The sequence below is a fragment of the Saccostrea cucullata genome, unplaced genomic scaffold, assembly GCF_032062105.1.
Source record: "Saccostrea cucullata isolate Sc308-1 unplaced genomic scaffold, CSIRO_AGI_Scuc_v1 ctg5342, whole genome shotgun sequence".
Classification (NCBI taxonomy): Eukaryota; Metazoa; Mollusca; class Bivalvia; order Ostreida; family Ostreidae; genus Saccostrea; species Saccostrea cuccullata.
Window position 1 is genome coordinate 27,367 of NW_026929731.1, and position 11,906 is coordinate 39,272.

At 35.4% G+C, this 11,906-nt stretch overlaps 1 protein-coding gene across 1 annotated transcript; it reads left to right on the forward strand.

The window, feature by feature from the left end:
• Nucleotides 1-42: 42 nt before the first annotated feature.
• On the forward strand, nucleotides 43-11,897 carry LOC134282045 (leukotriene A-4 hydrolase-like; the record flags this gene model as incomplete). The annotated part of the gene is made up of 13 exons (XM_062764478.1): nucleotides 43-124; nucleotides 960-1,136; nucleotides 1,769-1,908; nucleotides 2,253-2,364; nucleotides 2,708-2,776; nucleotides 2,910-3,067; nucleotides 3,569-3,641; nucleotides 3,828-3,968; nucleotides 4,145-4,239; nucleotides 6,576-6,693; nucleotides 6,876-7,017; nucleotides 11,593-11,696; nucleotides 11,827-11,897. Coding segments are annotated over exons 2-13 (1,385 nt in total), but the record flags the coding sequence as incomplete, so codon positions are not given.
• Between the last annotated feature and the right edge of the window lie 9 nt (nucleotides 11,898-11,906).

Here is an 11,906-nt window from a genome sequence, read left to right on the forward strand (position 1 = left end):
GTCACGTGACATTTCGCGCAGCGGAAATTCAAAAACACCACATGGATTCCACTTCCTGTTAGTTTTTCTGTTATGGTGCTGGCAATAAAACATTGATTTCAGCAGTTTGTGAGCATTGACTAGGGTAAATTAGATTTATAGGGGAAAATTTACAATTCGTTTACGTTAGAGCTTTCAATATATCGATGTTTCATTTTACCTTTTTTTTCTGAAAGACGTAAATTATTTTTGAAAACATGTGAAAGTCAAAGTGAAAGTAAGACCAAGTTACATTTCGTTCTTTACTAAAACCAAAACAATGTTGAAGATGTAATACTGATAAAAATAGTGTTTGAATCACATAAGAAAGATTTGTTAGAAAATGCATGTGTTTCACTGCACATCATAATTGAAGAGAAAGAGTTGCAAATCTGAAATTTTCCACTTGGGTCTTGGTTTATAAACATGTATGTACCTTATTGATATGTAAAAAAGTCCTTCTTTCCCAAGTGAAATATTCACTATCAACCAAACTACCAAGTCAATAAAATATCACTCATCATATATTACATGTAAAATGTTGACGGTGCAACCAGTAGGGCGAGTGCAAATACCTTTTCAGTTTACAGTATAGGAGCTGAATACATAATCGTCTTTTTTGACGGCAATTGACATTTGGTACGTCTAGACTCAGACGTCATGTGTAAGTTGCAATACCACACAGAAGCAAGTTTTTTTTGTTGAGCACTTGTTTTTATTCTCATAAGAATGTAGCATTTACAAGTAATACATTGTGGGTCCAGAGTTACTGAGAAAAACCATTTGGATCAATGTGCAAAGTCTGAATTTTCTCTTGGCCTGGGTGCTGAATTAAGAGCTCACAGTGACGAGCAGCATAGAGAGTGGGATAAAAATTCAATTATTTGATACATTATCAAACAGTCCATTCGTCTATTTCATATTGCAAATTTCTTTGATAGACACTACAACAGAACATGACCGCTTTAAGTCCAGAGGACCCTTGCTCTTTTTCAAGGCCAGATGAATGTAAAGTGACCAGTCTTGACCTCATCTTAGAGGTGGATTTTGATTCCAGAAAATTATGTGGGTACGTGGACTTGTCAGTGCAAAGGATGAAGGATGGCATTCAGAACCTGGTGAGTAAAATTGATTGTGTGATGGGGATGGGGGTGGGGTCCCCTAAATCCTGGCCAGCTGCTGTACCAACTGATTGTGTGTGATGGAGGGGGGTGGGGTGAACCCTGGTCAGCTGCTGTACCAACTGATTGTGTGTGATGGAGGGGGTGGGGTGAACCCTGGTCAGCTGCTGTACCAACTGATTGTGTGTGATGGAGGGGGGTGAACCCTGGTCAGCTGCTGTACCAACTGATTGTGTTATGATGGGGAGTGGTCCCTGAACCCTGGTCAGACCAACTAAATTATCTGGCCCTGAGCACTCAAACCTGTCTGAATGCAGAGCTTTTAGGTAGATTAGAAACAGAGGATACTTTTACAAAAATGTGAGGTGCCTTTAGGCAGTGAATTTATGTTAATGTGTTATCATTTTTCTATCCATCAAATATTTCCATTGTATGAGGTAATGACAAATTTGAGCCAGCTAGGTTACTATTTATCTGAAGAAATGTGTTTGCTGGCATCAGGAAAATAATGATTACTTCTAGGAAAGTAATAGATTTCATTTAAATTACCAGGTAAGAAGAATGTTTTAACTATATGATTATATCATAGGTTCTATTATACATCAATTATAATTCAATTTATTTTTCAGATTCTGGATACAAGAGATGTGTCTATCCAAAAGATCACTGACGCTGACAACTGCCAGGAGTTGAAGTATACACTTGGAGAGAACACAGGGAGCTTTGGATCTAAGTTAGAGGTCCAGCTTCCAGTGTCCTCGTCTACCAGGTGGGGTGACCCTAGGGCATTTATATTTTACATAAATTCTAGAGTAGTTTGAGTTTAATACAAGGTATAGTTTAGCACTGAGAAAGAAATTTAACTCTAGAAATAGTGTAGAAAGCTTAAATTAAAATTTCCTTGTTTACCCCTTTGTGTTAAATAATATTTTGAAAAATGAGAAGGAAAACACTCAGGAAGTTTTTTTTTATTTATGAAGCCCTATTTGATTTGTAAACTACAAGTTCCATATAACAGATTAAGCATTATGTTGATATATTTTGAAGTGATTTAAATGTAATTTTCTTATGGTAACATTAATGTTAGATCTCATTACTGACATTTTTTAATAGCAACAAAGTACGAGTGCACTATGAGACCTCCCCACAATGCACTGCTTTACAGTGGCTGAGACCGGAACAGACTGCAGGAAAAAGGCAACCTTATTTGTTCAGTCAATGCCAGGTATAACAATTCTTAGAATCACATTTTAGGGAAAAAAAGTGAAATTATCTTCTATACAGTCTGATCAATGGTTTATCATATAATGTAGCGCTGGAAGAAAATTGTACACTCAAATCAAAGAGTTAAAAAAAATTAAAACCTAAATGATTTATGAGACATTTAAAATATATGAATTTTTAGAGACGATTTCTTTTTTTTGGCTTTAATTTAAAACTTGTGTCTTTGCAGACTAGTTTAAATTTACTTACTTTTACCATGATTTTTTCAAATCTGTAGCTGTTTCAAAATTTGATGTTTTGTTATTTGCTCTGAGGTTCCTTTTGCTATCACTTTTTCATTATAGGCAATTCATGCCAGAAGTATGGTACCATGTCAAGACACACCTGCCATTAAAGTTCCATATACAGCTAAGGTAAAAAAAAAAAACCAGGTGTCCTAAAAAAAATCAACGCTTCGATAAAAATTCCTTGAATTTCATAATCATTGACATAAATACAACTTTTTTGTTAGCTAGAGGAAATTTTAAGATGAAGTTGTTTTACCAGGTGACAGCCCCAAGGGACATAACTATTCTGATGAGTGCAGTAAGGTTAGAGCCAGAGCCACACCCCTCAGACAGCAGTAAACTGATTCACCAGTTTGAACAGAAAGTTCCCATCCCCACATATCTCATTGCCATTGTAGGAGGAGATCTTGAGTCAAGGTACACAGAGGTTGAAAATATCTTCTGAAGTTGCTTTGTCTACCACCACTTCTCAGTCACAAGGATATGGGTCTCTCAGTTTTTTATTTTGTTCAATTCAATTGAAATTTTAAGGCTAGAAATTCATTACTGTCACAGAGATAGAGAGAGAGAGAGAGAGAGTCTCAAAGCAGATGCTGTTTTAAAGGGGGACTACTCTTAGTTTCAGAATTTTTTGCAGAAAACCTTTTTGGTTCAAAATTATTATTCAAATATTGGTACACAAGTAGATTACTGTAAGATAGTAAATTCTATGTTTATTTATTGATTTTGCTAAATTAAAATTCATTTTCAAAAAAAAGAATTTCTATTAAAATTGGTACATGTTTAGAAAACTTTGCCACAAGCAGAAATGAAATGGAAGTGTTACATGACCGTGTTCAATTTTCCTCTTCCATTATTTTAATTACAAACCAACAGAGCTACTGTGTCATGAGAAACTTCCATTCATTTTAATTTTAGAAAAATTGGTCCAAGATCCAAAGTGTGGACAGAGAAAGAAATGGTAGAAGAGGCTGCCAAAGAATTCTCAGAGGTAGAAAGAAATTATCGTCAGATTTGTAATCAGAGGTCTATTCAACCGAGTGAACGTTAACGAACATTTCTGTTGGAGGGATAAGGAATTTTGGCGAGGGCTAGCAAATGTTCACTCTGTTGAACAGGCCTCAGATGTTCTGTAAACAATGGCCTTATCAATTTTTTTCGTATCTTTTTTGGACAGACAGAGAAGATGATACAAACAGCTGAAGCCTTACTAGGGCCCTACATCTGGGGTCAGTATGACCTTCTTGTGCTGCCCCCATCCTTTCCTTATGGAGGAATGGAAAATCCCTGTTTGACTTTCGTGACCCCAACACTTCTGGTAAGTTTATACACACCAATGCAGTTATATAGAAAGAGATTTACTTTTTGTGTACACATTTCAAAAACAAGATAATTTAATACCGGTACTTAAGTTGCACAGAAATTGTCTCTTTATCAGTATTCAAGCTTGGTTCCAAAATCCATCCTCTGACGTAATCCATGAATCTTTTACAGGCAGGAGACAAATCACTGGCTGACGTGGTGGCTCACGAGATTTCTCACAGCTGGACGGGAAATCTCGTCACCAACAGAAATTGGGAACACTTCTGGTAATGAAATACTAAACAAAATAAGATAGAATACCAAAACCAAAGCACATAAGCAATTATTTAAGTGATTCAGAAATGAATTCTTGTAAAGTTTTTTTAGTCTTCTTTATTTGACCTAAATGACAGAAATTGTTCTCCTATAAAAGTCTGGACTGAATCTCTCTGAATGAAGGTCATACTGGATTTGTGGAAAGAAAGATCATGGGGAAGCTACTGTATACAGGGAAATTTTCACCCGTTTTATTTTTGTCCCTTTCGCCCTTGTCACAAGTGGGTGAATTCAAAATGGGGCAAATTCAAAGAATACCCCATAATTTCTTAAACAGAACTGTGACTTGGCGAATTAAAAATGGGGGCAAAATTGTTTGAAAGTGCAAAAGGGGGAAAATAACAGTGTTTCTGTCTGAGTTCATGGCCGATGGAGGAGCAAATGAACTCAAAGAAATAATAATAAATATCACTAGAAATATGTCCATAGGACATGAATGCCCCGCCAAGGATATATTAGTAAAGCAACATCAAAATTTGTATACTAAATTTGATCAGTTTGGTTCAGGTAGGGCTTATATTTACTAGGGAATAAAAATATAGGTCAGATCCAGCATCCGAAGCAAGTCTGGTAGTGTCCATCCCTAGATGCATCATCCATGCAAGTTTGGTCCAGGTAGGGCTTATAGTTACTTGGGAATGAAAATATAGGTCAGATACAGCATCGAAGCAAGTCTGGTAGTGTCCATCCCTAGATGCATCATCCATGCAAGTATGGTTCAGGTAGGGCTTATAGTTACTTGGGAATGAAAATATAGGTCAGATCCAGCATCCAAAGCAAGTCTGGTAGCGTCCATCCCTAGATGCATCATCCTTGCAAGTTTGGTTCAGGTAGGGCTTATAGTTACTTGGGAAGGAAAATATAGGTCAGATCCAGCATCCAAAGCAAGTCTGGTAGTGTCCATCCTTAGATGCATCATCCATTCAAGTTTGGTTCAGGTAGGGCTTATAGTTACTTGGGAATGAAAATGTAGGTCAGATCCAGCATCCGAAGCAAGTCTGGTAGTGTCCATCCTTAGATGCATCATCCATGCAAGTTTGGTCCAAGTTGGGCTTATAGTTCCTTAGGAATGGACCTGCTCCAAAAATCTGGTCACTCAACTGGAAAATGTAGGTCAGATCCAGCATCGGAAGCAAGTCTTGTAGTGTGCATCCCTAGATGCATCATCCGTGCAAGTTTGTATCCACTTGTGAAGTTTGATAACACCATCTTGAATGGTATGTTTAAAACTGAGCTAAACACTAATTTAAGAAAAGTGAGATCAAGGTCAAAGGAAAGGTCAAGGTCAAAAAATGTTGATGCAGTTGCATAGCTCTCATCAATATCTATCAGCATATGAAGTTTGATGAAAATATCTTGGATAGTTTCTTTGAAACTTAGCTTTGAACAGAGCTAAACACAAAGTGTGACGGAAGGACGGAAGACGGACATGACAAACACTATATGCCCCGGCCATATTCATGGCGGGGCGTAAAAAACTGCTTTATTAGGAACTTAGTATTTGTACCCAGTATTTGTATTTAATTGCATAAATAGTTTTTTTAAATTTTGATTTAAACAAATTATCAAAAAAGTTAAACATAAAAAAGTTCAATTTATGGTGATGGAGAGGCATTATTAAAACAAAAGTTAAACCTTACATTGATGAAATCGTTCTTGTGATTTTTCTTTGCTCCACAAATATGACTTGTGCCTTTATTAATTTTTGAATTTTTAATCATTTTACTGATTAAGTTCTATAATCTGACCTTTTCAGGTTAAATGAAGGTCACACTTTGTTTATGGAGAGGAAGATCTCTATAACCTTTGACCTTTTTGAAGATCTTTTCGAAGATCACTATAACTCTATAACCTTTGACCTTTTCAGGTTAAATGAAGGTCACACTGTGTTTGTGGAGAGGAAGATCACTATAAGTCTATAACCTTTGACCTTTTCAGGTTAAATGAAGGTCACACTGTGTTTGTGGAGAGGAAGATCACAGGACGTTTACACAACAGTGAGGCTCTCCGTCAATTCATGGCCATTGGAGGATCCAAAAGTCTAAAAGAGACAATTGTAAATTTAAAATTCAATTCTGAACACTTCTAAAATTTTCTTTTTCTTAAATCAAACTATGTTAAAGCACTCATGCTCTAAGCATACACAGAATTTCGCTGTTTGTTGGAGAGCAGAGAGGAATTTTAGCAATAGAATTGTCCTCAGTTCCACACATCAGTCAGTGACTTTCATTTATCCTGATGGAAGGTTGATGTGCATTAGATTTGAAGATGACCTTTGACTTTCCAGGTTAAATGAAGGTCACACCATGTTTGTGGAGAGAAAGATCACATCAAGGTTACATGACAATGAGGCATTTCGTCAGTTCCTGGCTCTGGGAGGGGCAAAAGAATTGGAAGAAGAAATTGTACTTAATACATGTTATCATAAATCATTGATTAGAAAATAATTTTATGGAAAGATTCTTTCAATTATTACAGAACAGTAGAAACTTGCTTTATTTAATAGCTAGACTCTTGTTTAAGGGTAATCTTAAATCTTAATTGTTGGTTTCTCATTGAAAATGGACCAGCATTGATTTTATTTCAGGAAGTAGTGTTGAAGAATGGTCCCTACACACGACTGATCCCAGATCTTAAGGGAGTGGATCCAGACGATGCCTTCTCCATTGTTCCCTATGAGAAAGGCTTTACCCTGCTGTTCTATCTGGAGACCCTGCTGGGGGGACCAGGTAACACACACATACACTATGTCAGGGGCAATTTTAGCTTTACTGGATAGAGACTAGAAGAGCTTATGCATTAGTATGGTGTCCATTGTCCATCTGTCTTTCTGTAAACAGTTTTTTTCAAAAACACTACTTCTACTGTTTTAATAAGACTCAGTCCAGTTGACTGTAGTAAGATGTATCTTTCTTTTTAATAAGTACACACACCATTAGAGCTAAAGTCTCATCAGAAACCCGTTTAATGGAGAAATTTAACTTTATGACAGACCCAGAATTATTTCAGGTGAACTTTGCTTTTAGGCCAAAATAAAATTTTAGTTTGTTTGGAATTGCCGCCCGCCTCATTGAAATACCCCCCGCTTAAAAAATTTTATTGGCAAAATATTGGAAATTTTTTTTTTACCGTCTTATGTCCGACATCGCTTTTTCAAGTTAGTTCGTTCTTCGAAATAGCTTTTTAAAGTCGGGTTTGAGCTCACATAAATTTAACAATACCGGTCAATAAAACGCTTTCTTCATAGTATTTATGATATAGGGAATATCACTCTCTACCATCTGCTCATAGGAGAAGAACGAATGACAACTCTGCATGGGAGATTGAGGGAATATAGGTGGCGATTTGAAAAAATGAAAGCCGCCGAAATGTCAGACCAAGTTGGATCAGTGGATGTGAAAACATTCAAGCCTTGAAGACCAGAACATTTATGCATCTTCATAAAAATAAGAGATGAATAAAACATTAAATGGAATGATACACCAATACCTGGAAAGAGCTATTGTAATAGATTGCCTTTGAACTTGATAGGATAAGTCCGTCATGTTGAAATTGAAAATGATCGTTCAGTTCCCTGGTAAAAAAATTACATGGGTCAGAAATGTTTATTCCCAAATACCAAAGGAAAAATGTTGTCTATCAGTATGACAAGTCTTTGACACCTATTAATGTTAAAACTTATTCATGGCGAACACTTTAGAACATACCAAGCACCCCCTCCCGTTTTTTTCCACAAAACATCCCAACTATTCTTAAGTAATTTTGTGTGGTTCGCACTCTTTGTAAGGGTTGTCTTAATGAAGGGCTAAATTTCAAAGAGACATGCTATGAAATACACCAATGAAATTGTTTTAAAAAGATTTGTAAAGAAATTGTTTTAAAAAGCTTTTTAAAATAATGAAAAAAGTTTGATGCTGAAATTTGACTTTTAATAGATAAGCAAATCTACCATCGAAGAAAGATTGATACTTGAGTACCGTTCTGTGTATATTTTAGACAAAAATGATATTAATCAAATAAAAGAAAGAGGGAAATTAACGAAAATCACCACTGTTCATTGCGATTTTTTATTTCTATTAATTAGCTTCAGTTTGTAAAAAAAAAAAATAAATTCCCTCCCTCCCTCCTGGGTCTGAAAACCCTTAGGCGACAATTCCAAACAAACATTTTTTTAAGGATGGCCTTACATAGGTTTTGTTTGTTTGTTTTAATTTGTCTTCTGCAAGGACATGATCACAAGCCTATCTGTTGTTAATATGTTCAGTTACAATATTTTATACAATTATAATACTTTGTACCATGCATGTATTCCTAATAAGGATTCTCTGTTATTGTGCATTGTAGCAGTAGGATTTGCATTACTTAGTGAGATGGAGCACTGTTTCAATTCAATTAATACTATATATTTTTAGCTCTTCTGAGCCAAAGGCTCAAAGAGCTAATGCTATGGCCATTTGTGCGGTGTGCGTCGTGCGGTGTGCGTTAACTTTTTAGAAAATGGGCCATAACTCAAGAACGCCTTGGCCAATCAGTGTCAAATTTGTCACAGGGTATCCTTGGCCCAAGGGCTACCATTTATACTAAAATAAGGGTTGGGACCCTTAAACAAGGGGAGATAATCACGAAAACAAAACCAAAAGTACTGGTTGCTAAAAAATCTTCTTCTCCAGAACCACCAGGCAGATTTTCACCAAACTTACACACAAGGATCAGAATATGTTGAAGATTAAAAATTGTTCAAGGCATGACCCTGGGGCAAAGGGCGTGGTCTCAAGGTCACTTCAAAGTTGACGTAAATTTACAATTGATAAAAACGTTTATATTTTGCTTACTATAAGGACTAGGATCATCAAATCTTGTAAGTTGATGCATCTTAAGACTTCACATCATGTTAAATCAGAAGTAGGTCACAGTGACCTACTTTTTTAATTTTGCGGGCATTTGTTTTCAAATTGATTTGAAGGCATATTTTGGACACTTTAAGGCCTATGATCATCAAACTGTGTTAGTTGATGCATCTTGGGTCCTTGAACAACATCAACTTAAAAGTAGGTCACCTTGACCTACTTTTTGAACTTTATGACTTATCCTTTTTAAAACATTTAATCCCATTATTGCAGACACTGAGAGGGTTAGAATCATCAAATCTTGTAAATTGCTGCATCTTGGGACCTTAAAACATATTTATGAAAAAGTAGGTCACTGTGACCTACTTTTTGAATTTTGCAGGCATATGTTTTCATATTGTTTAAAAAGGCATATTTTGATTACCTTCAGACCTACGATCATCAAACTTGGTCAGCAGATGCATCTTGGGACTTTGAAAAATGTTGACTAAAATGTAGGTCACGGTGACCTACTTTTGACATTTTATGGCTTTATTGAAGTATCTTCGGTATTTATTGGCTAAGAATCATCAAACTTTGTGAGTTGATGCATCTTGGGTTTTCGGAGAGTGACGACCAAAAAGTAGGTCACGGTGACCTACTTTTGACATTTTATAGCTTTATTTAAGTATCTTAGGTATTTATAAGCTTAGAATCATCAAACTTTGTGAGTTGATGCATCTTGGGTTTTCGGAGAGTGACGACCAAAAAGTAGGTCATGGTGACCTACTTTTGACATTTTATAGCTTTATTTAAGCATCTTAGGTATTAATAAGCTTAGAATCATCAAACTTTGTGAGTTGATGCATCTTGGGTTTTCGGAGAGTGATGACCAAAAAGTAGGTCATGGTGACCTACTTTTGACATTTTTTAGCTTTATTTAAGTATCTTAGGTATTTAGAAGCTTAGAATCATCAAACTTTGTGGGTTGATGCATCTTGGGTTTTCGGAGAGTGATGACCAAAAAGTAGGTCATGGTGACCTACTTTTGAATACTTTTGAATCTTGGATACATATTGACTGAGAATCATCAAACTTTGTCAGTTGATGTATTTTAGGCTTTCGAAAATCGCCTACTAAAATTTAGGTCACAGTGACCTACTTTTAACATTTTATGGCTATAATTAAGTATCTCCAGTACTTATTGGCTTGGAATAATCAAACTTTGTCAGTTGATGCATTTTATTTTTTCCAAGAATGTAGATGAAAAAGTAGGTCAAAGTGACTTACTTTTGACTATCTCACATACTTATTGGCTTAGAATCTTCAGTCTTTGTCTATTAATGCATATTGAGTCCTCAGAAAACTTCAATCTTAAAGTAGGTCATTGTGACCTACTTATGGTTTCTTTTATAGCTTTATTAAAATATCTTCAGTTATAATTGGCTAAGAATCATCAAACTTTGTCAGTTGATGCAACTTGGCTCTTAGAATACTTAGGGTTAGAGGCTTCAAATAGAAGTGATAGGTTGTACAATTTATCAGAAGAGCGATTCAAGGCCCTTGGGCCTCTTGTTAGCAAAAGCAGTAAAAATATACCCTTTTTATCTCTACTTGTATTTTAGTTTTTGTTTCAAGCAAGATTTTAGGTCTTTGACTACTGTAAAAGTGGTTATTTGCACGTGGGGGAAATTTACACTACTTACGCGGTAAGCGAAGAACCACATAAAATACCCTCGGGCGCATGGTTACAAAATTTCAAATTTCTGGAATAATTCTAGATTAGACCGGTTGAACCAGTCGTATATTAATTGGGGTATTGAACTCACGTTAGTAGATAAGTATATCAATAAGTATATAAATATATCACAAACAGTCATGAAAATGTAACTGTTCATTTTTTTAATTGTGCGATGAAAAATACATCTTCATATTAAATATTTTAAAGCAGCATCACGCAATTAAAAGTTAAAACATCGATACTCATTTTTTATTTCCTTCGTATATTCGTATGTGTCTCTCTCAATTTCAAATAATTAGTCAAAATGTTACATACATGTTACTTCAAACATACCTATTAAATTAATTGTCAACCTGTGCACTCGACGCGCAGATACAGGTAAGTAGATCCCACTTTGAAATTTGAGCTTGCATAAATAACTACAATAAAGTGTACTCCAGTTGTTCACACTCAGCTGTACCAATCCAACAGGAGAAATTCATTTTGATTTGTTTAGTTTGTTGTAATTATTTTTGATTTTCTTCTTATTTTCAAAGGGAAACAAGTCGATGATAGTACGCGTAAATTTTTCTCAGTAGCTCGTGCGACCACGTATTTTACACCCACGTGAATGTTTGATGGTCACAAACGCATACTTAACACCAGCGTAAATAACCACTTTTAGAGTATAGAAAGCCAAGATATTATATACCTTAATAGGATATAAGTTATGCATGTATATATGGTATACATTTCAGCTGTGTTTGAAAAATTTCTGAAAGCCTATGTAGAGAAGTTTAAACAGCAATCTATAGACTCAAACCAATGGAAGGATTTCCTATACTCCTATTTCACTGACAAGGTAATAATAACTCGATCATCTAAGAATCATTATTTTCATACTCTGCATTTAGAGTTTGGGTTATTTTTTGCAAAATAGATGAAATAATAATATCTCTCTATATAAATTGTAAAAAATGTTACAATTTTAGAGAGAAGTGTTAGACAGTGTGGAATGGGATAAATGGTTTTATGATCAAGGAATGCCACCCATTATACCAAAGTAAGTGTC